This window comes from Oncorhynchus nerka, linkage group LG27, assembly GCF_034236695.1.
Source record: "Oncorhynchus nerka isolate Pitt River linkage group LG27, Oner_Uvic_2.0, whole genome shotgun sequence".
NCBI classification, from domain to species: domain Eukaryota; kingdom Metazoa; phylum Chordata; class Actinopteri; order Salmoniformes; family Salmonidae; genus Oncorhynchus; species Oncorhynchus nerka.
In genome coordinates, this window is record NC_088422.1 from 37,655,611 (window position 1) to 37,682,842 (window position 27,232).

General features: G+C 42.6%; 2 protein-coding genes across 8 annotated transcripts in view; both read right to left on the reverse strand.

The window, feature by feature from the left end:
- Positions 1-218: 218 nt before the first annotated feature.
- Positions 219-17,681, reverse strand: LOC115111734 (ras association domain-containing protein 2-like). Of its 5 annotated transcripts, none has more exons than XM_029638092.2 (11): positions 17,354-17,681; positions 9,398-9,442; positions 6,719-6,792; positions 4,998-5,073; positions 4,706-4,857; positions 3,628-3,722; positions 3,298-3,440; positions 2,977-3,130; positions 2,597-2,718; positions 2,011-2,108; positions 219-1,859 (listed from the first exon to the last, which is right to left on the reverse strand). In XM_029638092.2, the coding sequence occupies exons 3-11, from the start codon at positions 6,769-6,771 to the stop codon at positions 1,790-1,792; spliced, it is 963 nt and encodes a 320-aa protein (XP_029493952.1). In that variant the 5' UTR covers positions 6,772-6,792; positions 9,398-9,442; positions 17,354-17,681; the 3' UTR covers positions 219-1,789. The 5 variants fall into 5 exon arrangements, with proteins under 5 accessions (XP_029493952.1, XP_029493950.1, XP_029493953.1 ...); XM_029638090.2 differs by having other exon boundaries at positions 9,293-9,442; positions 17,354-17,680; XM_029638093.2 differs by lacking the exon at positions 9,398-9,442.
- Positions 17,682-18,350: 669 nt separating this feature from the next.
- Positions 18,351-27,232, reverse strand: part of slc23a2 (solute carrier family 23 member 2) — a 73,418-nt gene continuing 64,536 nt past the window's right edge. For all 3 annotated transcript variants that reach the window (XM_065011655.1, XM_065011654.1, XM_029638096.2), the window contains one exon: positions 18,351-27,172. In XM_065011655.1, the coding sequence (XP_064867727.1) occupies positions 26,901-27,172 (272 nt within the window). In that variant the 3' untranslated portion in view covers positions 18,351-26,900. The remainder of the gene's footprint in view (positions 27,173-27,232) is intronic.

Consider the following 27,232-nt stretch of genomic DNA (forward strand, 5'->3'; position numbering starts at 1 on the left):
CTGCAGTTACTGTAAGCCTACCAAAACAGACAGCAATAATACAGAGTAATATCATACAGCTTTGTATTAAGTAAGTATTATACAACCAAGATAATATGGTTTCTACCCACAGACCCAAAAAGGCTAGACAGTACAGAGCAAATAAATAATCATTATTGTAAAAAGCTACATTTCTAAATAGTGGCATGTGCCTTTGAAGAGAGAGTCAGAATGCAACATTAAAACAGCTAAAATATTTTATTATGAAATAAATGGTGTCAGTCTTGAAAGAGCCATAGAAATTGAAAGGACAGACATACATGCACACACGCTCACAGACAATATACAGCAACCTTTTAAAAGCTGAGGGTAGATATAGGTGTAATAGAATTGTTGTACCACATCTCAAAGTACTGTATACAGTCATACACACGCACATTGTCACACAGATCAATATCTACCAGGAAAGTAATTACTGCTTCAGAAATGTGCGTGCACACACACAACCTAACACACACACACAAAACATTCCCTCGTTTGAGCTATTGTAGTTGATTCATCATGTACATAATTCACAATCTTAAGGAACTCTGGTCCTCTCTATGTTTTGTGCTTCAGTCTCTAGCTATGCTAGTAGAGCAGACACACCGGTCATATCACACTATACTACACTATGTGATTATAACCCTGGCATAACCCTGGTATGGGGTGGCAGGTAGCCTAGTGGTTAGAGCATTGGTCCAGTAACTGAAAGGTTGCTGGATCGAATCGCCGAGCTGACCAGGTAAAAAATCAGTCGTTCTACCCCTGAACAAGGCAGTTCCCCGGTAGGCCGTCATTGTAAATAAGAATTAGTTCTTAACTAACTTGCCTAGTTAAATAAAAGGTAAGAAAAAATAACACACAGGTAGCAGAAATACATGTTTTTTCCATTCCACTAGAATTGGTTAGGAGACAGTTTTAGATTAACTGTGGCAAGAACAGTCATGAAGTTACATTACAGTTCCTGCCTCTGTAGAGCTGATCATGGAGATAGTACTGTGCCACACTTGTGTGACAGGCATGTTTCAACACCACATACTGTCACAGGACAGGAGTCATTCAACCCCCCTACCGACTGACTGGGTGGGTGAGAATCTCATCTAGTGTGGGATGCCACTCGAGTCTAAGGCAGGTTCTGGTTTGGAGAGGGAGACAATCAGTTATCTGCAGGTGGCAAAATGGGGCTTTGGCCAAAAATAGAAAATACAAATATGCAAGGAGAGAGAGGTCGAGAGAATAATGGATGGAAAGAGATAGATATATCTAACTCAGTAGAACTAAGAAAGAGATTTAGATGTGCTTTAGGTTATTTTGCATCTGAGTGGTATAGGACATGGGCCCATACAGACCCACAAGAGAAAAGTGCCAAACCTTACCTTCATTATTAACCATTATTATTGCTGATATGGATACAGTTAATATGCAGATATCACGACAGAGAGGCAGGTGTGTCAGAGAGGGATTGGGACAGCAAGGAGGATATGTACTGTTTGTTCATGGTATGGACGGAAAGAGCAGACATCATGTTTCATAATGACCCCAACCTCAACTTAGGAAGTTACCACACACAACCCAGCTCACAGAATTAGTACACTGTCCCTATAGAGGTCTTGGAAGAGATTAAAGTGAGGTTAGAATGGATGCCTCTCCCCGGGGTGGTTCAGGGTCACTCCTGTTTGGGGCTTGGGACGGCGTCTGGGGTTGGGAAGGGTAGCTAAGGAGGTCAGGGAGATTTTGGGAAGATCTGGTGGTCCCTCCCTAGACCGGGTCACATACAGGCAGTCCCCTCAGGAAGACAACGCAGCTGCTTCTCAATGATACACCGCAGAAATGTATACCTACAGATAGAGAGAGAGAGCGAGAGCAAGTAAGAGAGCGAGAGCAAGTAAGAGAGAGAGGGAGGGAAGAGAATGAGACATAAATACACAGTACATGACACCATAAACACAGCCGTTCAGGGGAGGTAGGTAGATGTTGCCGGCACCTCACCTGCTCCTGAGTTTCTGCACCTCCCGGTCCTCTTCCTCCTTCAGCTTGGTGATGAAACTCTGCAGCACTGGCATCTCAAACTTAATATACTGCGCCACCTGGTTGGGAGGAGGAAGAAATGCAATTACAAACACAGACTTGGCCTGAACCCTCAACTATTACAAAGTCACAATACTGTAATAATAACAATTACATAAAGGAGGTCATACAGTCACAATAGCTTATTTCAGTTTATGGGCAGTGACTTCACACTGTCAAGCCGGTGGCAAGTCATTGTTGAGGACAACTAATTGGCTTGGCTTGCAGACCCCTAAGCTGCTTAATTTACGGTAAGTAAATTATGGTTTTGGTTTGACTCTGGACTGTGTTATGGTAAAAGGTCTATTTAAATTCTAATCTAGTGCATAAATAGCCCACTGCAGGTTATATTGAACTGAGCCCTTTTGTAATAGATAAGGGGACATACAGAATATTCCATTCTGAGGACGTGATTAAGTTTATGTGTACTAAGTGGGGAATGATTTAGCAGTTACACAGTGGTATGTAGGCGAGGAATGATTTGGCAGTTATACATTAGCAGTCTTACATCATAGGTGACTTCCTCTCCCAGGTCCTGCTCCATTAGGAAGATTCTGCTGACCTGTTCACACGGACCCTGAAGCACACGCAGCACCAGGGGGTAGTCACTGCGCTTCAGCTTCGCACGCTCTGAAAGAAGAAACATTGTCAAACCTTCACTGCATTACAACGGGTGTGCTTAAGTTACGCTAGTAGATTGCCATGCTTTGCCACAGAGCTGCAGCACTCTCATACCCACGCACACGCCCACAAAAACAGTTAATAATGCATACTCTACTCTAGGAAAAAACACAGACATTGCTCACATTGACCCTGTGAAAGGGAGAACGTGATTCAGCTTCACACTCTGTGACAAACACAGAACCACACGACACCGCACTCACTCACCCCCGCTGGTGTGTACAAGGTACAGCGCAAAGTCATCTGGGCTGTTCTCAATCTTGAACTTGTTAAGTAGCACTCGTAGCACCTGGGGCGTGGTCATACAACTGTTGATCCGCACGTTAGTAACTGAACCATAAGCTGGAGTGAAGACTGCAGTCTAAAGGGGCGATGGGGGGAGCAGAATTATGAGAAGGGGAGAGGAATGAGAGAGAGAGAGAGAGAGAGAGAGAGAGAAAATGAATTTATTTGTCGTATTATGTTGTCGTTGTAGTAGTGTGTAGCTGCAGTATTATGGTGTGTGTGTGTGTGTGCGCGCATGGGTACCTTGTAATTGTAGAAGTGTCCATTGATGGAGAAACGGTGTCGTCGTATCCTCCTCTGGTCGCTAGGCGACCGGCGCTGGGCCTTCCTCAGAAACCCGGCATCGCTCTTTGTCCTCAGCAGCTGGGCGGAGCGCTCATATTCCTCTGTCCAACCAGAGCATAGAGATAGGAGAAAGGGGAGGAGTCAGACAATCACGTTCCTATAAATGTCACAGAATGTTCTAAAAATGTATTGTGTTGAACAGACATGGCTATCTAATGTAGGATAAATGATTGAGTTATCCATAATAACATGCTGAAGGTTTTCAGACTAGTCTTCTATAAGATCCACCTTCTTCCTCATCCGCCTTCACAATACTGTCCTCGGATTGGCTCTCGTGCTCTGTCACTTCTATGTTGGGCAGGGTCTGCTGGGTACCTTCATTGCTATTGACATAGAGAAAACAGAAATATTCCCATATTTAATAGCTTGACATTATTTATGACACATTATCTTCTCTTCAAAGTTGTTCTACATCAAAGTGTAAATGAGACGGGTAGAGGAACAGTGAAATATGGTCTCTATGTAATCATTAGTGCCTGTCACTTATCCAGAATTTATTCACATGACTTGAATCAAATATTTCAGTTCAAATCCAGTTTTATTTGTCACATACAAGTGTTTAGCAGATGCTATTGCGGGTGAGCGAAATGCTTGTAACGAGTTGTTGTGTATATTACATTTGTTTTATTTAATGACTTTATTATTTTATCTCTATAGAGCTGCTGCCTATCCTGTCTGACAAAATCCCGTACTAGTTCCTCAAAGTAATTAATGTATACTTTTACGACTGAATACCAACTATCAATCACTTAGATCACTTAGAGTTTCAGGTAGAGATACCTTGCGAACAACTGCTCTCTATCCCTCGATTGTGCATTCTTCTGTCTCTTATGTACAGTAGCAGGCATAAAAGAAACAGGCATGCAATGGATTGTGGTCATGCTAGTTAATTAGCAGGTTGTCTGTGCTAAACTACTCAGAACTTTGGTCTGTTGGAAACTACAACTCCCTACTACATTGCACAGTTCAGGCTGGATCTGATTTATCTCTAGAGAAACTGCAATGTGCGCATTGAGCTCACAGAAAAAAAACTAAATGGAATTCAAATAACAGAAAGGTTGGTTCATCACTCAGCACTACTGACCGGAGACAATATGTGTGGTCAAAGTAAACTAAAAACCCTATATCTAGGTCGCCGTAACCGACCCTGGTTATAATAAAGAGATATCAATATGGCCATGGTATCAGGACATACTGTATTAACAAAAAGATACACCCTTGGTAAAAACATAGACCTTTTATACATACAGTACGTAGTACGTTTCTATATGTTGCCTTGGTATGGTAACCAGAGCTCACTCCCTACCTCTGATTATCCAGGGCACAGCCGGAGTGCCAGGATGTAGACGAGGGGGGAGGTCTGAGTCGCTCGTGATCGTCCTGCATCTGCAAACTGATAGGCCGACGCAGGCCCCAGGAGATATTCAGCAAGCCCTCCACGATCAGCTCCCCTTCCTCCTGTAGAGACAGAGTTACCATAATCAATAAACACACACACAGACAGTTATTACCCCTTTGGGGCAGGGTAAATTATTGAACAGAGTCAGTTTGTGGTAAATTATACAGCAAAGTAATATGAGAGAGAGAGACGCACGCACCTCTCTGTGTCTCAACTGCAGGTTATGTCCTTCATAATAGAGGTTGTAGGTTTTGAGGTGGGACAGGACTGTTGCCCTGAAGACAGAAGTACATTATTCTTGACAACAATTTATTACTTTACATACATTAATATTATACTTTTTGTTATTACTACACACGCCTGAACACACTCTGTGTGTGTGTGTGTGTGTGTGTGTGTGTGTCAAATCAAATTGTATTTGTCACATACACATGGTTAGCAGATGTTAATGCGAGTGTAGCGAAATGCTTGTGCTTCTAGTTCCGACAATGCAGTAATAACTAACGAATAATCTAGCTAACAATTCCAAAACTACTACCTTATACACACAAGTGTAAAGGGATAAAGAATATGTACATAAAGATATATGAATGAGTGATGGTACAGAGCGCCATAGGCCAGATGCAGTAGATGGTATCGAGTACAGTATATACATATGAAATAAGTATGTAAACAAAGTGGCATAGTTTAAAGTGGCTAGTGATACATGTATTACATAAAGATGCAGTAGATGATATTGAGTACAGTATATAAGTATACATATGAGATAAATAATGTAGGGTATGTAAACATTATATTAAGTAGCATTGTTTAAAGTGGCTAGTGATATATTTTACATCAATTCCCATCAATTCCCATTATTAAAGTGGCTGGAGTTGAGTCAGTGTGTTGGCAGCAGCCACTCAATGTTAGTGGTGGCTGTTTAACAGTCTGATGGCCTTGAGATAGAAGCTGTTTTTCAGTCTCTCGGTCCCAGCTTTGATGCACCTGTACTGACCTCGCCTTCTGGATGATAGCGGGGTGAACAGGCAGTGGCTCGGGTGGTTGTTGTCCTTGATGATCTTTATGGCCTTCCTGTGACATCGGGTGGAGTAGGTTTCCTGGAGGGCAGGTAGTTTGCCCCCGGTGATGCGTTGTGCAGACCTCACTACCCTCTGGAGAGCCTTACGGTTGTGGGCGGAGCAGTTGCCGTACCAGGCGGTGATACAGCCCGACCGGATGCTCTCGACTGTGCATCTGTAGAAGTTTGTGAGTGCTTTTGGTGACAAGCCGAAATTTCTTCAGCCTCCTGAGGTTGAAGAGGCGCTGCTGCGCCTTCTTCACGATGCTGTCTGTGTGGGTGGACCAATTCAGTTTGTCTGTGATGTGTACGCCGAGGAACTTAAAACTTACTACCCTCTCCACTACTGTTCCATCGATGTGGATAGGGGGGTGTTCCCTCTGCTGTTTCCTGAAGTCCACAATCATCTCCTTAGTTTTGTTGACGTTGAGTGTGAGGTTATTTTCCTGACACCACACTCCGAGGGCCCTCACCTCCTCCCTGTAGGCCGTCTCGTCGTTGTTGGTAATCAAGCCTACCACTGTTGTGTCGTCCGCAAACTTGATGATTGAGTTGGAGGCGTGCGTGGCCACGCAGTCGTGGGTGAACAGGGAGTACAGGAGAGGGCTCAGAACGCACCCTTGTGGGGCCCCAGTGTTGAGGATCAGCGGGGTGGAGATGTTGTTACCTACCCTCACCACCTGGGGGCGGCCCGTCAGGAAGTCCAGTACCCAGTTGCACAGGGCGGGGTCGAGACCCAGGGTGTCGAGCTTGATGACGAGTTTGGAGGGTACTAATGGTGTTAAATGCTGAGCTGTGTGTGTGTGTGTGTGTGTGTGTGTGTGTGAGAGAGAGAGTGTGTGAGTGTGTGTATGGCATACTTGCTGATGAACTTGTTGTCTCCAATCTGAACCCCATCCTGCATGTTATCCATTCTCAGTCAGCATGAGAGGAGCTAGAGAGAGTGTGAGAGAGAGAAAGAGAGAAATTGTGATCAGATGCTTTTAAACATTAATGTGGATAGATACTGAAGACCAATAGATGGAGACTGAAGTTAAAGCTTGGTCGCAAATGGGTCTTCCAAATGGACAATGACCCAAAGCATACTTCCAAAGTTGTGGCAAAATGGCTTAAGGACAACAGAGTCTAGGTATTTGAGTGGACATCACAAAGCCCTGACCTCAATCCTATAGAAAATGTGTGGGCAGAACTGAAAAAGCGTGTGCGAGCAAGGAGGCCTACAAACGTTTGACCCAAGTTAAACCGTTTAAAGGGAATGCTACCAAAAACTAATTGAGTGAATGTAAACTTCTGACTCACTGACAATGTGATGAAATAAAAGCTGAAATAAATCACTCTACTATTATCCTGACATTTCACATTCTTAAAATAAAGTGGTGATCCTAACTGACCTAAGACAGGAAATGTTTACTAGGATTACATTTAAATGTACTTGGCTAAGGTGTATGTAAACTTCCGACTTCAACTGTAGCTAGTTAGCTGCATCTTTTAGCCAGCCAGTTTATATGCAGGGTTAATGTTGTTCTCTCTGCTATGCCATCTCAGACTAGAGGTCGACCGATTAATCGGAATGGCCGATTAATTAGGGCCGATTTCAAGTTTTCATAACAATCGGAAATCGGTATTTTTGGGCGCCGATTTGCCGATGTAATTTTTTATTTTTTTTATACCTTTATTTAACTAGGCAAGTCAGTTAAGAACACGTTCTTATTTTCATTGACGGCCTAGGAACGGTGGGTTAACTGCCTCGTTCAGGGGCAGAAAGACATATTTTCACCTTGTCAGCTCGGGGGATCCAATCTTGCAACCTCACAGTTAACTAGTCCAACGCAATAACGACCTGCCTCTCTCTCGTTGCACTCCACAAGGAGACTGCCTGTTACGCAAATGCAGTAAGCCAAGGTAAGTTGCTAGCTCGCATTAAACGTATCTTAGAAAAAACAATCAATCATAATCACTAGTTAACTACACATGGTTGATATGTTACTAGATATTAGATAGTGTCCTGCGTTGCATATAATCTGACTGAGCATACAAGTATCTAAGTATCGGACTGGGCGGCGGTAGGCAGAAGCAGGCGCGTAAACATTCAACAGCATTTTCGTGCGTTTTGCCAGCAGCTCTTCGCTGTGCGTCAAGCATTGCACTGTTTATGACTTCAAGCCTATCAACTCCCGAGATGAAGGTGGTGTAACCGAAGTGAAATGGCTAGCTAGTTAGCGCGCGCAAATAGCGTTTCAAACGTCACTCGCTCTGAGCCTTCTAGTAGTTGTTCCCCTTGCTCTGCATGGGTAACGCTGCTATGATGGTGGCTGTTGTCGTTGTGTTGCTGGTTTGAGCCCAGGGAGGAGCGAGGAGAGGGACGGAAGCTATACTGTTACACTGGCAATACTAAAGTGCCTGTAAGAACATCTAATAGACAAAGGTTAATGAAATACAAATGGTATAGAGGGAAATAGTCCTATAATTCCTATAATAACTACAACCTAAAACTTCCTACCTGGGAATATTGAAGACTCATGTTAAAAGGAACCACCAGCTTTCATATGTTCTCATGTTCTGAGCAAGGAACTGAAACATTAGCTTTCTTATATTGCACATATTGCACTTTTACTTTCTTCTCCATCACTTTGTTTTTGCATTATTTAAACCAAATTGAACAGGTTTCATTATTTGCTTGAGGCTAAATTGATTTTATTGGTGTACTATATTAAGTTAAAATAAGTGTTCATTCAGTATTGTTGTTCAGTATTCATTCAGTAATCAAATAAAAATAGTCTGATTAATCGGTATCGGCTTTTTTGGTCCTCCAATAATCGGTATCGGCGTTGAAAAATCATAATCGGTTGACCTCTAGCTCAGACCCATGTGATATGGGTCTGTGAGTTTTTATGGCTCCTTTTCCTGGTGTGACTCGACAAACTGTCTCTGTGACACAAGTCTCTGTCAGTGTGAGATGGAGGACACAATCTCTCTCTCTTCCTCTTTGCCTCCTCCTCTCCCATCTGTCTAAAACACACCGCACACAGAAAACCACTAGCACACACGGAAGCTTCCATGGTGACCATCACACAAACAGATGTTAATTTAATATGGCATGCTGCCAGCACCCTCACATGTTTCCTTCCTGCCCAGCTGAAATGGTGTGTGTATGTTAGGGGGCAGCACAGAAGCTTCCAGATGGACAAGAACAGGTGCATGAATCATTTCAGTTGCACACACAGTGTCTCAGCCTTGTCCCAGGTACCAGCAAGCTAAGTTCCTCCTCCTTGAAAGACCTCTTAAATCACTACCATTAGCACATACACTCTAACCCACACTGTTATGCTACCCAGTGTATCTTGCTACAACTACTGTGGCAGGCTACCTCACTATTTCACTGCTGAAATAGTGTGTATTTGTGTGCGTGTGTATAAGGCCGCTGTGTGGCTTACCGTGCTAAGATATGTATGATGTTGGTAGGCCAGGAAAGAGAGAGACCCGCTAGCTGCACAAACACACAATAAGTTAGTCCTCGGGGTCCAGTCAGAGGAGTTTACCTGAAGACAGCCAGGCAGGAGCCCAATGAAGCTACTGTGTCCTTTCTGTGGAGGAGAGAGAGAGTTCAGCACTAAGTGTGGCTCTTCAGAGTCTGTCTCAGTGGCTGTGTACCCAGGGTAGATGACCCAGTGCCTCAGTCTAAGGCTTCAGTGTGTTTGTAAGAGAAAGGGGAGAGGCGATGGAGAGAGCACCAGAGAGTGGCGGTTGAAGGGGCTGGTTAAAAGGAAGCGCTCCCCATCCGCTAAGCTCTTCCTCCTTCAGAGCCTCAGTCACAGCGGAAACTGATGCTGCCGCTCTGACATGAGTGAGACTTCCTCAATTCAAACTACAGACATGAAATATGATATCGCTCTCTCACATACACACACACACACACCACACACGCATGGAGAAAGGCACCAACACACACACAAAAACACACAGCTTCTCTCTGAAAGGCTCACACGTACCCCCATATACAGACAGAGAGGAATTGAGAGGTACGAAGCAACAGACAACAACCACACCATACCTCAGGTGTCCAGCCAACACCTCACAACCATAAACACATTTAATGATTGGTATTACATTTTTCATATGGTCACAATCAACCCACACACCATGCAGCATTATCAATATTTCAGCACCTACATTAGGCCCTGTCAGGCACCACTGAACAACACAATAGGAGACATTAGCTTTTAAAGGTCCAATGCTGCTATTTTTTATCTCAATATCAAATCATTTCTGGGTAATAATTAAGTACCTTACTGTGACTGTTTTAAATAACAAAAAATTAAAAACAAACTAAAATAGCTTCTTAGCAAAGAGCCATTTCTCAAGCAATAATTTAGCTAGGACTGTCTGGAGTGGGAAGGGGAAAATTGAAAACTAGCTGTTATTGGGAGAGACGTTTGGAACTCTCTATTAACACATTTGGAACTCTCTATTAACCAGGCAGGCCAAAACTCCATCCCACCAAAGCAGGCTGAAATGTCAGGCGTTCTTTTCAAATAGCTCATATACTAAAAGGGCATTTTCGTAGTTTTCACAATATTATTCCAAACTCATAGTGTGGAAATATACAATGCCTTCAGAAAATATTCCTACCCTTTGACTTTTTGATGTATTACAGTCTGAATTCAAAATGGATCTGCACACAATACCCCAAAATGACAAAGTGAAAACATGTTTTTATACATTTTTACAAATGCATTCAAAATGAAATACCTCATTTACATAAGTATTCACACCCCTGAGTCAATACATGTTAGAATCACCTTTGGTAGTGATTACAGCTGTGAGTCTTTCTGGGTAAGTCTCTAAGAGCTTTGCACACCTGGATTGTACAGTATTTGCACATTATCCTTTTAAAAATCCTTCAAGCTTCGTCAAGTTGGATATTGATCATCGCAAAAAAGCCATTTCCAAGTCTTGCCATAGATTTTCAAGCTGATTTAAGTCAAAACTGTAACTATGCCACTCAGGAACAGTCAATGTCATCTTGGTAAGCAACTCCAGTGTATATTTGTATTTTAGGTTATTGTCCTAAAATACATTTTTGACAGCACTGGGCATTTAATACCAAGACCAGGGATGGGTGGCTGTGGCTCAGTCCTTGAGGGCGGAAGTATGTTGGTCCAAGCCAAAGGTCCTACGAATAGGACCCACTACTGGTATGTTGTTTAAGACTGGCCTGTGGCCCAAGAAACCTCTTAAAGGCATTGGAGTTTAAGACTGGACATGTGGGATCCCCTGGTCTAGCCTGGCAGTTCTACATCAATAATGAAACCTAGATCGAAAATCTTGCGTAACTGCATCAGCTACTTTATGTTACGTACAGCTGTCCACTAGAGATTAATAATGATGTGTCTACACTGACACACTACTTCTGATCTGTCTCAATTGAGTCTTTCTGCTGCTTGCAGAAAACGTACCATGCCTGTTGTTTTGGGGGGAAACGACCGTCCGTATAAAAAAACAGACAAATTGACCCAACATTGACCCAGGCTAGCTCAGCCCATGGCTCTGTGTTCTGTTCTGCATTCCTGCTGGGATGATGGATTTTGGGATAATGTGATCTGTTCTGTCTGGATGGGGCTCCAAAAATAGCCCCCCGGTCTTCCCCTCCCTCTGCATTCCCTTGAATCCTTCTCTACAACAACCACAGCAACCAAGCCTGTCCCTCTCTCTCCTCCACCCTTAAACAACCACAGCAGCCAAGTCAGCATACCTCTCCTCCTCCACCCCTTACCAACCACAGCAGCCAAGCCTGTCTCTCTCTAGTCTAAGCATTGCTCGCTCTTCCTCCCTCTTTCCGCACAATTATAGTGCCTTCAGAAAGAATTCACACCCCTCGACTTTTTCCACATTTTGTTATGTTACAGCCTGAATTTAAAATTGATTAAATGTAAATACCTCATTTACATGTTTTGTCACTGGCCTACACACAATACCACAATGTCAAAGTGGAATTATATTTTTAAAATTGTTACAAATGAATTAGAAATGAAAAGCTTAAATGTCTTGAGTCGATAAGTATTCAACCCCTTTGTTATGGCAAGCCTTAATAAAGTTAAAACATTTATGGCTTGGGGGCAGTATTTCAACGTCTGGATGAGAAGCATACCCAAAGTAAACTGCCTGTTACTCAGAAGCCAGGATATGCATATAATTGGTAGATTTGGATAGAAAGCACTCTAAAGTTTCCAAAACTGTTAAAATAATGTATGTGAGTATAAGAGAACTGATATGGCCGGCAAAAACCTGAGTTTTTCATCCAGGAAGTGGGATTTTTTGATGTGGGTATTTTCAATTGAATGCCTATAGAGTATCTAATGGGTTAGGACCCAGATTGCCGTTCCTATGGTTTCCACTAGATGTCAGTCTTTAGACATTGTTTCAGGCTTGTTTTCTGAAAAATGAAGAAGAATGAGACCTTTCTGTCAGTGGACTATAGAATCATGCAGTGCTGGTTTGCGCGTGTGACCGAGTGCGCGCCCTTCGTTGTTTTTCCTTTCTATTGAATACGCTATTGTCCGGTTGAAATATAATCGATTATTTCGACAATTGACAACCTGACGATTAATTATAAACATCGTCTGACATGTTTCGACGAACTTTACCGGTACTATTAGGATGTATTCGTCTGCATGTTTTGACCGCCTTTGAGCCAGTGGATTACTGAACTAAACATGCCAACAAAAACTGAGTTTATGGGATATAAAGAGGGACTTTATCGAACAAAACAAACATTTATTGTGTAGCTGGGACTCTTGTGACTGCAACCATATGAAGATCTTCAAAGGTAAGTGATTAATTTTATTGCTATTTCTGACTTTTGTAATTCCTTTACTTGGTTGTAAAATGTTTGTATGCTTTTGTAAGCGGGGTGCAGTCCTCAGATAATCGCATGGTATGCTTTCTCCGTAAAGCCTTTTTGAAATCTGACAAAGTGGCTGGATTAACGAGAAGTTCATCTTTAAACCGATGTATAACACTTGTATTTTTTATGAATGTTTATTATGACTATTTCTGTATTTTGAATTTGGCGCTCTGCAATTTCACCGGATGTTGTCGAGGTGGGTAGCTAGCAGAACGCCTGCACCAGAAAGGTTAAGGAGTAAAAATGTGCACTCACTCTGTGTGCAATAATAGTGTTTAACATGATTTTGGAATGACTACCTCATCTCTGTACCCCACACATACAATTATCTGAAAGCCCCTCAGTTGAGCAGTGAATTTCAAAGACAAATTCCACCAAAAAGACCAGGGAGGTTTTCCAATGCCTCGCAAAGAAGGGCACTGAATATCCCTTTGAGCATGGTAAAGTTATTAATTACACTTTGGAAGGTACAGGATAGCAGGCAGGCTCAGGGTCAGGTCAGGCAGAGGGGTCAAAGCCGGGAAAAACTAGAAAACAGGAACTAAGACAAGACAGGAGCAAGAGGGAAAATGCTGGTAGGTTCTACGAACAAAATGAACTGGCAACAGACAAACAAGCATAAATACACAGGGGATAACAGGGAAGATAGGTGCCACCTGAAGGGGGGTGGAGACAAGCACAAAGACAGGTGACACCTGAAGGGGGGTGGAGACAAGCACAAAGACAGGTGACACCTGAAGGGGGGTGGAGACAAGCACAAAGACAGGTGAAACAGATCAGGGCGTGACAGTACCCCCCCCTCCTCAAGGGATGCCACATGGCATCTTGGCTTCAGCGGTTGTAGCCGCGGGTCTATAGCAGTATGCCAGCGCATCTGGCTTGACCTTATTGGATACTCGTCGGTGCTGCGGAGGTCCTGGTACTCCGCGGGGCTGGTGGAGAGGATCGGCGCAATTTCCAAGCCCCCAGGAAGGCGTCCCGGGGTAGGCAGAGCTGATTTCAGGCAATGAGTGTGGCAGGACGGGCTCCAGCCCACGATGTCACCAGTAGCCCAGTCAATAGAGGGATTGTGTCGCTGGAGCCAAGAGAATCCCAATACCACAGGAACCTGCGGAGACTCAACTAGCAGGAATTGGATCGTCTCGTTGTGGTTCCCTGACAATCATAGGTTGATGGGTGTGGTATGGTGGGTGACCCGGGCCTACAGAGCACCCGTCCAGCACTCTTAACATCCATGGGAACGGAGAGGGGTTGAGTGGGGATGCCCAGCTCAGACGACAGGGTAACGTCCATAAGCCTCACATGGGTCCTAGAGTCGATGAGTATCAGGAGAGACTTGGATTGGTCACCCCACAGCAGGGTGGGGTGGAGAGGGGAGCGAGTAAGGAGAGAAGAAAAATTATCTTTAAGACCCAACAGAGTACTCACTCCAACGAATGAGCTAGGTCTCTTGAAGGGACAGGTAGATACAAAAAGTCTGCGTACGAGTTCGGCTGGAGACAGCCTAGCCTTGCCGAGCTGCATCGGCTCGGGAAGAGGTGAATCTGCAGTCTTTGGAAGCTCTTTGTGGAACTTAGGTAAGCTCGGACTCTCTCGGGGACGTAGATGCCGGGGACTTCCGGAGTTCATCAGATACAAGGTGGGATCCCTGAGTGAGTGATTAGGGGGGCAAAGGTACAGGACGGCAGGCAGGCTCAGGTCAGGCAGCGGGATCAAAGCCGGGAAAAACTAGAAAACAGGAACTAAGACGAGACAAGAGCAAGGGGGAAATGCTGGTAGGTTCTACGAACAAAACAAACAGAGAACACAGGTATAAATACACAGGGGTGAATGGGGAAGATTGGCGACACCTGGAGGGGGGTGGAGAGAAGCACAAAGACAGGTGAAAAAGATCAGGGCGTGACAGTATGAATACACCCAGTCACTACAAAGACACAGACGTCCTTCCTAACTCAGTTGCCAGAGAGGAAGGAAACCGCTCAGGGATGTCACCATGAGGCCAATGATAACTTTAAAACAGTTATAGAGTTTAATGGCTGTGATAAGAGAAAACTGACATGTGTAGTTACTTCACAATCCTAACCTAAATGACAGAGTGAAAAGAAGGAAGCCTGTATAGAATAAACATATTTGAAAACATGCATCCTGTTGCAACAAGGCACTACAGTAATACTGCAAAATTTAGGCAAAGCAATTCACTTTTTTCCTGAATGTAAAGTGTTATGTTAGGGGCAAATCCAAAACAACACATTACGGAGTACCACTCTCCATATTTTCAAGCATAGTGGTGGCTGCATCATATTATGGGTATGCGTGTAATCGTTAAGGAATGGGGAGTTTGCTTTCCACCAGACACTGGGAGATGAATTCACCTTTTAGCAGGACAATAACCTAAAACACAAGGCCAAATCTACACTGGAGTTGCTTACCAAGAAGACAGTGACTCTTCCTGAGCGGCCAAGTCAGTTTTGACATAAATCTACTTGAAAATCCCTGAAAACGGTTGTCTAGCAATGATCAACACAGAGATTGAATCCAGGTGTACAAAGCTCTGAGACTTGCCCAGAATGACTCACAGCTGTAATTGCTGCCAAGGGTGCTTCTACAAAGTATTGACTCAGGGGTGTGAGTACTTGCGTAAATGAGATATTTCTGTATTTCATTTTCAATACATTTGCTAAAATGTCTAAAAACATGTTTTCACTTTGTCATTATGGGGTATTGTGTGTAGATGTTTGAAAAATATATATTTAATCAATTTTGAATTCAGTCTGTAACACAACTAAATGTGGAATAAGTCAAGGGGTATGAATACTTTCTCAAGGCACTGTATAAGTTCTGTGGCTCCGAGTACTATCACCGATAATAAGCCATCATTAAAGTGCTCACGTGCCATTTATCTAAATGACAATCCAGCACGGGGGGCAGGCAGGTAATTAAGCAGGCTTCAATGCATACGTCTTCAGCAGCAGCCTTCAATAACATAATACAACGTTCACAAATGAATGAACCAGGTGATTCCGCTCAACATAATAGACAAACATCATCTCTAGCGGTCTTTTTTTATGGAGTGCCCGTCATAAAAACATTCTATAAAACAGGTTTTCACTCTGTCATTATGAGGTATTGTGTGTAGATGAACATGTTTTTATACCCATTTTGAATTCAGGCTGTAACCCAACAACACGTGGAATAGGTAAAGAGGTATGAATTCTTTCTGAAGGAAATAAGCTTTATTGGCATGGAAAGCTGGTATAAATATTGGCAAAGCAGAAGAGTTTTAGATTGCTTTCTACTCCCTCTTCTCTTCCCCCTCTCTCCATCCTATCTTTCGCTCTCTTGCGCTGAACTCCTGGTCTATTGCTGCCTTGTTGTAAAATATCTATTCTCATTAGTGCTGTTGTTTCCCTTTGTTTCCTCTTTATCTAACTTGTTTTCCTCCATCCCTTTTACCATTCTCTCTCTGACTCCACCCCCCTCCCTCCGCCTCCCACAGACTGGCACTAATCCACTGACATTAAAACTCCTGACCTCAATTTCCTGACTTCTCTTTCTCTCTCACACACACACACACGTTTTGATCTCTTGCCCCTGTGCCTCTGTCCTCAACTGCTTTAGCCAAAGGGATGAATGCAGGTCCATACCTCCAGTTCTGTACTCTTCCTGAATTCCTCCCTCTCAACCCCAACTTTGCTCTCCCACTATTATTCAAATTGTCATAGCAACCCTAAAAACATCTGATGTCTAACAACGAACTCTATCACACAGTGCCAAAGCTTTTGTGTGTGTGTGTTTGTAAATAGACAAGATGCCCCTTCAATCTGGCTCACACCATGATGGTGTCATTAGGCTGGAAAAGGTGCAACACTCACCATAAAACATACTTTGTTATATTAGACAAGTTTAAAAGATTGACGTTTCGGCCTTCAATGGCCTTCTTCAGAATCACACCACTATTGTGAAATTGTATATGACCATAGGAAGCACAATAGTCTATTAATCATTTAAGGTACAGGCCAATATTATGAATTCCCTCACAACTTAGTGTGGAAAATATGACCACATGCTTGGACATCCATATCTGAGAGGATCAGTCTCTGGGCACTACCACTGGCCAGTGTGTGTGTGAGTTTGTGTGAGAAGAATCTTAAGTAGCCTATCTGATATTGATGTTATGTAATCTGTCCAGACAGACACATAATGTTTTATAGACTAGCCTACTAAACTGTATAGGCAGAACCCAGATATGGCTTCTAATCGGTTTCATTTCTGTGCAATGACATAATAAAAACTGGAAAAACATGTGAATTTGTTTCCCAGCAAAAGTATAATTTGGTACTAATTGCTGTTAGTTGAGAGCTAATAGCATTGCATTATCAATGCAAGAACGTTCATCTCCGATTACTTCTAAACTCTGTTTATAGATCTAAATTAGTCTCACACGCATTCTTGTTCCAGTCACAATTGCTCTAACTGGCGAAACTATAGCCAATATCTATGCAAATACAAATAACAAAGTGTTTGCCTTGTGAGTTTATCGATCGTTAGAGGCATGGCAGACTAATGTCGCTTTAACATATAGCCTACTTACGGACAGAGTTGCTAGTGGTGATTTTCAGGACCTCTTCGGGCTTTAGTTGTTAATGTTTACAAACGATCAACTGGGCTTGGTTCTTCTCTGCCACGCTGGGCTTCGGGTGGGAAAGTCGTTAACCGTAAACCGTGAGTCGCCCAGTCTGTTCGTTCCCTGCTCGGTTCGCCCTACCCGGGCATAGGAAACAATCGGTGCATGCACGCACCGGGGCTTGCATGCGTGGCGTCTGCGCGACGAGAGGAGAACCCCATCTGTTGTAGTGGACCTCTGGCACCGTACCCGGTAACCAATCAGCGCACGATCTGCCGCAGCTTTGTTCGCGCTGACTGCTCACTCTCTGAATAGGTGAATAGAATAGGAGGGTGAATCTTGAAAACAATGCTACCCCCAATTCACATGCATAGGGGCTGATAGATAACTAGACCCACAGCGCATACACAAGGGATAGGCCTACTTAAAGTGAGAGTTGCAATTTTCATTTTAAAACTGTGTAGGTCAAATTCAATATTAAAACCATTAGGCCTATAGGTACTTAACCCTTAATACATGTTCATGTGCTTTGACTGATTTCAGGTGATATGTGGGGTTGTATGGCAGTAACCTAGGCTGTATGTAATCACTCTTATTCTAAACATAGTAGTCAATAAAATGTATTTAAAGTAGGCGCCATTAAGTGGCGTTCTCCTCCGCTGCTCTCTTCTCTATGTCCCACTAATCTCTTCAGTAACATCTGCTCTAGCTGCGCCGCTCAGACGTCCTGACGTCAATAAAGAGGATGGTTTAGTGTGTGATGTTACTAGACACAACAATATGCTTAATCTCACGAACACTCACTCTCAGGGGTGGAGAGAGTGGACAAATTGAAAGAGAATCATTTAAACAATAGAACTTGAGACTATATATGATGTTGTGCAGCAGTCTAGGCTGAAATAGTAAGATAGAGGTCTAAACATAATTAATTGATTTCTACTAACAATAAAGACAATAGACGGCATTAATTTTGTAACATCTTATTAAATAGTTTAAGGAACAAAGAATATAACATTTTGTTGCTACTATTAGTATACACAATGCCTGGTCCAGAAGTTGTCCGCACACTGTAGTCTACTCAATTCAATATACATAATTTGTAAGTCGCTCTGGATAAGAGCGTCTGCTAAATGACTTAAATGTAAATGTAATACATGTATATATTTTGACATCTGTTTAAAGTTTGTCAGGTGTTTCTCAATTTGCATGAACACTTTATTAACATGATAACAGGAAGCAATGTTGGAAATATACAATATTTAAAAAATTCTAACTAGCAAAAGTATTCCACCAAACTACAGATTAAAAATAGAAAGAAATGTATTCTTTATTTTAATTAAATAAAAATGTAATAAATGGTGCACTTTGCAGCATGACAAAATATTAAAATGCATGATTTATTTTCTTACAAACATTTGTCTGTAATAAACATAACGATGTATTAAAAAAAAAAAAACTTTAAAAAGATAAAACACTTGAGAAAGAGAAATGTATATTCTTCAGGTAGTTTCCCCTTCAAAATAACTGAAAGGGATATATTTATTTGTGTCATAGACATGGCCATACCTTGACCTGGCTCGTGGGGCATGGTTTTTAACATTGAGAATGAGTTAAAGCTCGTACAGAGGTGAGGCATTGGCTTCAACTGAGGTGGTCTATGGGCTGAAGCTGAAATAACACTCTACTCCCCTAGTGGACAACATGCTATTTCAGACATTCTCTCTCTCGAAAACAGGCACACTTAAACAGAGAGGACACAGACACCATATTTGCACTGCAGGCGTGGAGGGGGGGGGGGGGGGGGGGGGGGGGGGTAGTTGAGCAAGTTGAAGGACTGGTCTATTCCATCTATCCACTGTTCCTAGCTCTACGGATCAGAGAAGAGGAAGGCAGTACCAAGCATGCTGCCATATCAAACATTGGTACAAAACCATTGGCTATCCTCTTCTCTCCACACCCTGACTATAGTTAGTCTGTTTAGAGCAGAATGTTCAAGGTGTTCTCCTTTTCCCCTCACACCTCCAGGTCTAGTTCGAGGGCCTAACGGAGTCATGTCCAGTTCAACCTGCTGCCTGTGGAGACTAACACTATCATGATCTCTCTGCAACAACGGAAAATCTGAAAATGATTATAGGGCCAGAACAAGTCAATTCTAAACTGATAAATATCTTTGACATTGTGCATAAGGCACACAAATACTCGTCACATAAATTTCACTAAACAATTACTTTCTTACTAATCATAACTAAATAAAATAATCAACAAGATAAAACAAAGTAAATCTGAAATGTTACTTAACATTTTAAAAATGTCTGCATTTCTGAACCAGTGACTACTCCCACGCTCATTGTTTTGGTGCAGCAAATAGAAGAGCAAGGGAAATAGTTTGAGAAAGAATGAAGAAAGGATAGGTGCTTCTTTTGCATTTTGGTTCAGTCTGAAACTGTGCATCTTGTTCATGTTGTTAAGTCTCATGTAGGCTTATGATAGTCAACCACACTGGCCAGAAGGAGTCTCAATTCAACCCTACCTCAACAGTCAACCATTGGTTTTCTATGGATGATGGCTCACACAGTAACACACAGCACTCCAGTGCAAACACACATAGCAGAGGTTCCAAAAAGTCGCCCCCATGTCAATCACACTAAGTTTGTCCCAAATGACATTCTATCCCTTATGCAGTACAGTGCATAATATAGGGAATAGGGTGCCATTTCTGATGCACCCTCAGTTGTGAATTATTGACATGAACTTGACCCCAGCTTCTGAAACATTCTACCACACGAGGGATGGAGAGAGGATTTGGGGGGGGGGGGGGGGGGATTACACAATATGAACAATGGCTCTAGTAACAATCATAACAATAATAGTAATTAATAGGTGCAGGATAAGATTGTACAGTCTATGAGCCATTGAAAAATAAAAGATATAATAATAATAATAATACAGCCACAACCCCTCTCCTATAAACATTTTAAAATAATCCCTCCATTACACACCCTTAAACCTGAAGATACTGTTATGGTGCCGTGTCTGTAAATCAAACATGTTCACTTGAACAGAACAGTAGACCACCTGACATCTGTAGCAGAGTAGGACAGAGCAGAGGGCAGGACAGAAATCAGGGATGCGATTGGCACTTTAAAAACCACCTCTCTTTTCTTTCACTACTTCTCACTTTCAGTCAGGCATCTGGGTACATACGTTTTTTTCTGGTCATTTGCCTAGCTAAATCTGTGGAGCGTCTCTCCTCTTCCTTCCTCTGCAAACCCTGCACGGGTGTTACTCTGAACATAAGCCTTAATCATAGCATGATCTTTACTCAGGCGGTGGCCTGGGCAGTGGCCCCCATGCATGTGCTGACAAACACTACCCAAACACTAGTCTAAGTATGCATCCAACACACATTGGCAAAATTAAGGATATCAGTGAGTTAGAAAAAATGGCTACATTTGAAAAACAATGGTGTGATCGCACAACTAGAAATCCAAGTGCATTCTGCTTCGTGCTAAAGCGTTTGTAGCCTATATATATAAAAAAAAGTATGAATGCTTTTGAAAGTGTGCTTATGAACTGCTTATGAACATTATTACACAGTTGGTTAACCATTAGATTGTATATAGCCTGTTGCTTGTTATTTATCTGATTATAGATCCTTACAAGTTAATAAATACATGAACAACTTACTTACAGCAATGACTTACAAATAGTTATTACTTGTTAAACTATTCAATAATGTCTTACAAGCAGCTTATAAGTCAACCTTGAAATTCCAGTTGTAATAACAGCAGCTGGATGAGGGAGTACGCGTTCATGAGAGAGCTGGTTTTTGGTGGTGGTAGTTAAAGATGCGAAAGATAATACTGACACAGTAAGGCCTGCAAGCTGACTGGGTGAACATATCGATTTTGACCCTCATTTCCAGTCCCAAATCAAGCCCTCTTCCCCAGCACTAGCTCATGCCCATGGACTAGACTCTTCTTCATGGCCCTTCCTGGATGTGAAAGAACCAGACAGGTGTAATCACAAGTGGTGGCCTACTAGCTTCAACTAACCCTTCAGGAGGGTTGTTACCATGATATTTCCATACATCCATTCTAGTTCTTTCAGATCTATGAGAGGGCATTTAGATGTGTCCAGGAATAAGGTGCTAGGAGAAGTGTCCAAGACTAGGGGACTAGAAGTGTCCAAAGATTAGGGGACTAGGAGAAGTGTCCAGGACTAGGAGACTTGGAGAAGTGTCCAGGACTAGGGGACTAGGAGAAGTGTCCAGGACTAGGGGACTTAGGAGAAGTGTCCAGGACTAGAGGTTGATTTGGGACCGGGCCCCCTGTTCAGTGCAGGACATTGACAGTTTGTTGGGAGATCTGTTGTGTTGTGTGTAGGGCAGTGGCAGTCATGCAATTTTGTCAGCCTAACTGCCATGCAAATAATTGCTGGGTTCACGTTAAAATGACCTTTAATTAACATAAACACGTTTAGCATCTCCGGGCTTCAACGCATAGTCTACAAGCCACTGATGTGGACCTTTGGAACATCTACATTTTCAAAAGTTGTATAAATCCATGTAATATAGCCTATTTTAGGCAGGTCTAAAGAAATTATATGAAGATGTAGCCTATTTCAGAAGAACAGAATAGTATATTCTGAGTCATCCTTATGTTCGCCCCTGATCTGGCTATGCCATATGGCTGTGGGACTAGTTCATTTAACACACAAGATTTGCTTAGAATTCTTGTGGAATTATTTAATATTATTTCATAGTAAGAAGAATACAACTGAACATAGGTGAATAAAATAGAATGGATATTTCCCCAAAACGATGTCCGAGGGAGTGCACACGTGTTGCACTCCCTATTCTGTGTTGAGCGGTTAACAAAGTGATAACTTGAAACAAGTCCTCCTATATGCTTCATTTAGAGTTATTTATGCAACTGTAGTTGTGATACAAACCTTGGAATGTATTAGAAATCAAAACATATAGCCAAAGGCTGACAAATGCTGTAATGATGATTTGAAAAAGGTTGCATGAAAGGCATGCGCTCTGCTCTGTTTCTTGCGCAGGCTGCACACACTTCATCCGTCTCTCATTCGCAATTTGTCAAGCACTTGATAATATTCTCACCCATCAGACTATTTTCAATTTCATCTGGTCTTTCACATATGATAAATGTGTGGAATTATTTTGAAATTAATGGCCCACAAAAAAAAAAAAACTAAAAATCAACATGTAATACGAAGCCTGCACTCGAATAGCAAACTCTGCTTTCACACACGATGACTGGGTTTATAAGAATACATGTTTCACTATAGTGTCTGTAGGCTATGGGCTCTCCAACCCGGCCCCAGGGATCCAAGGGCTATAGGCTATGATATAGAGTTATTTGGCCACTTTAGTTGTGAGACAAACCTTCTCAAAACATATATTCTATGGGCTAGGCTACATGATACATGCAACTATGATTTGAAAAAGTTGCAAAATAATGCATGCCTATAGGCCTAGGGGTGCTGAGGGTGTGGAAAGAAATCTGATTATTTTATTTTAGAAAATATATACAGTACCAGTCTAAAGTTTGGACACACCCATTCATTCAAGGGTTTTCCTTATATGTACTATTTCTCTACATTGTAGAATAAGAGTGAAGACATCAAAACTATGAAATAACACATATGGAATCATGTAGTAACCAAAAAAGTGTTAAACAAATCAAAATATATTTTATATTTGAGATTCTTCAAAGAAGCCACCCTTTGCCTTTATGACAGCTTTGCACACTTGGCATTCTCCCAGCCAGCTTTATGATGTAGTCACCTGAAATGCAATTAACATGTGTGCCTTGTTAAAAGTTTATTTGTGGAATTTCTTTCCTTCTTAATGTGTTTGAGCCAATCAGTTGTGTTGTGACAAGGTAGGGGTGGTATACAGAAGATGGCCCTATTTGGTCTATACCAAGTCTATATTATGGCAAGAAGAGCTCAAATAAGCAAAGAGAAACAACAGTCCATCATTACTTTAAGACATGAAGGTCAGTCAATCTGGAACATTTCAAGAACTTTTAAAGTTTCTTCAAGTGTAATCGCAAAAACCATCAAGCGCTATGATAAACTGGTTGTCATGAGGACCGCCACAGGAAAGGAATACCCAGTAACCTCTGCTGCAGAGGATAAGTTCATTAGAGTTACCAGCCTCAGAAATTGCAGCCCAAATAAATGCTTCAGAGTTCAAGAAACAGACATCTCAACATCAACTATTCAGAGGAGACTGTGTGAATCAGGCCTTCATGGTCAAATTGCTGAAAGCACTACAAAAGGACACCAATAAGAAGAGACTTTCTTCGGCCAAGAAACACGAGCAATGGACATTAGACCGGTGGAAATCTGTCCTTTGGTCTGAATTCCAAATTTGAGATATTTGGTTCAAACGCTGTGTCTTTGATGAGACGCAGAGTAGGTGAACGGATGATCTCCGCATGTGTGGTTCCCACTGTGACGCATGAAGGAAGTGGTGTGATGGTGACATTTGTCTGTGATTTATTTAGAATTCAAGGCACACTTAATCATCATGGCTACCACAGCATTCTGCAGTGAGACACCAACCCATCTGGTTTGCGCTTAGTGGGACTATCATTTGTTTTTCAACAGGACAATGACCCAACACACCTCCAGGCTGTGTAAGTTCTATTTGACCGAGAAGGAGATTGATAGAGTGCTACATCAGATGACCTGGCCTCCACAATCATCCAACCTTAACCCAATTGAGATTGTTTGGGATGAGTTGGACAGCAGAGTGAAGGAAAAGCAGCCAACAAGTGCTCAGCATATGTGGGAACTCCTTCAAGACTGTCGGAAAAGCATTCCAGCGGAAGATGGTTGAGAGAATGGTAAGAGTGTGCAAAGCTGTCATCAAGGCAAAGGGTGGCTACTTTGAAGAATCTAACATATTTTTATTTGTTTAACACTTTTTTGCTTACTACATGATTCCATGTGTGTCGTTTCATAGTTTTGATGTCTTCACTATTATTCTACAATGTAGAAAATAGTAAAAATAAAGAAAAACCCTTGAATGAGTTGGTGTCCAAACTTTTGACTGGTACTGTATATATAACAATCACAAATGTAGTGCACTGGGTCTTTTCCTAGTCTTGTATTAGCGAACCAATATGATATAGCCGAAACGGTATAGCCGTCTGTAGTGGGGGAAAAAAATACAACCCCAGCTATGCAGCATGGTCTCATAGACTAGACATAACATACACTATATATACAAAAGTATGTGGACACTCCAAAATTAGTGGATTCGGCTAGTTCACCCGTTTTCTAAAATCAAGCACACAGCCATGCAAACTCCATAGACAGTCATTGGCAGTAGAATGGCCTTAATGAAGAGCTCAATTACTTTCAACGTGGCACAGTCATAGGATGCCACCTTTTGAACAAGTCAGTTTGTTAAATTTCTGCCCTATTAGAGCTGACACGGTCAACTGTAAGTGCTGTTATTCTGAAGTGGAAACGTCTAGGAGCAACAACGGCTCAGCCCTGAAGTGGTAGGCCACACAAGTTCACAGAACGGGACCACCGAGTGCTGAAGCGCGTAAAAAATGTCTGTCCTCAGTTGCAACACTCACTACCGAGATCCAAACTGGCTCCGGAAGCAACGTCAGCACAATAACTGTTCGTTCTCTGGAGAAATGTCTAGATCAGTGTGGAAGAACTTAACTGGCCTGCACAGAGCCCTGACTTCAACCCCATCGAAAACTTTTGGGATGAATTGGAACGCCGACTGCGAGCCAGGCCTAATCGCCCAACATCAGTGCTCGACCTCACTAATGCTCTTGTTGTTGAATGGAAGCAAGTCCCCGCAGCAATGTTCCAACATCTAGTGGAAAGCCTTCCCAGAAGAGTGGAGGCTGTTATAGCAGCAAAGGGGGGACAAACTCCATAAAAATGGCCATGATTTTGGAATGAGATGTTCGACGAGCAGGTTTCCACATACTTTTGGTCATCTTGTGTAGTAAACGTATTTCTGGGACAGTAATTAGTATATGTTACGTTTGGTATGGTTATCACAGCAAATTAATGCATGCCATATGAAATGTAACATGTCATACTAAATGGAGTGTCTCGTATTGACATTTACTATGTTATGTCTACCCTTGAGTTCAGGTTGAGCTATGAGGAGCTGGCTCTATCTAGCTGCACAAAGGTGATCCTATTCCGTTCCAACTCTGAATTCCAGGGCTCTCATTAATTGTTTCATTTAATTTTTGATTGCATTTGCATTGATGTCAGAGTGATTAGAGGGACAATACATCGCTGAGTACAAGGCTATTAGTGACTTTTAGCAAATTTGGTAGGCTATTAATGACCATCAAAGCTCAGTTTTGGTTTCCATGACTCAGCGGTCACGTGGAATTTGACTGCGGTCATGACTTGTGACTGCCGGTGTTGTGATAATGCGGTCACCATAACAGCCATAATTGTGTGTTTGACTTAAACGCGTAATAGAAGCCAAATAGAGGGGCAGGTTCCAGTAAACAAAATGTGCATTAACTCTAATGTAAAACGAACACCACAATCACTTTGCATGGCTAAGGTCTACCACTTTCATCAACCGTATCTGCATGACCTTGCCTTGCTTGTGTTTGCCTGTGTGTATGTGTGTGTGTGTGTACATTTAGTATGCAGGCCAATTATTGGTCTAATGTGAATTTTCATAAAGCCTCAATTCCATCCAATCCCCTTTCAACAGGAGACTACATTTCCCATAACCACCGTGGGAAGTGTAGGTTTGCTAAACAGGGCTGACTGACCAGCTGCGTCTGATTCTCAATGGGTCTGTAAGGTGTCAATCATTCAGCTTTAAACTTTTGCCGTAAACGAGATACTGTCCATCCATCTGTCTGTCTGTCTCTGTCCATCTGTCCGGAAACAAGAAATGTGCCAGCGCAAGTGACACACTCAACCCCATCACAATGTCATGGGTGGGCATACACACACGCACGCACACACACAGAGAGGCCACTGGGAGTGTAATACATCGGAGTATTTTGGTTAAACAGCAGAGAACAAACCTTTTCTTACCATTCCCCTTGGAATGTATGTAGACAGATTGACTGATGTAGACAGGTTAACTGAGAAAATAAGTGTTAACTGAAGATCTAGAAGAAATAGTGCAATGGGAAGAGAGGGACCTCAATAATGGGCTGTCTAAGGCATTCCTATGCTCTTTCACTCACATACTAGGCAGAGACAAGAGCATGTTGCAACTCCATCTGAAACGTTCCCTATAAGGACATCTGTTATTACACGCTCATGACACTGGTAACAACACTGGTATAACATGCTAACAACAGCATGAATAGGCCATAGACAGTGTTATACAGACACACATACATACAAGACAGGGTTGAGCATGTCACACTGCCCTGACGCTACCCAAAAACCTCCACCCCTCCCTTCCTTCCATGGTACCAAACTCCATATCTCTTCCCTCCAGCCCGGTTCTACCAGTCTGCTATACCCCGCTCTCCCCTGGATCTGTGATTCCCTCCATCTCTGCTGGCTTCCCTGCCCCACCCCGTCCCCCCCTAAGTCTGCAGGCCTTGCGGATCGCGCCCCACTGGTAGCCACTGAAGGTGGGGCTGATGGGGAAGTACTGAAAGACGGTGTGGCGGCGCAGGAAGTCCATGCCGAACGGGAGGTCGTAGGTTCTCATCCCCTCCAGCTCCGCAGTACTGGGTCCCGACCCACGCTTCAACTTCCTGATCCCTCGCTCCTCCGGCGTACCTGACAGGAGGAAAGGAGAGAGGAAAGAGAGAGAGAGAGAAGAGGAAGACAGAGGATGAG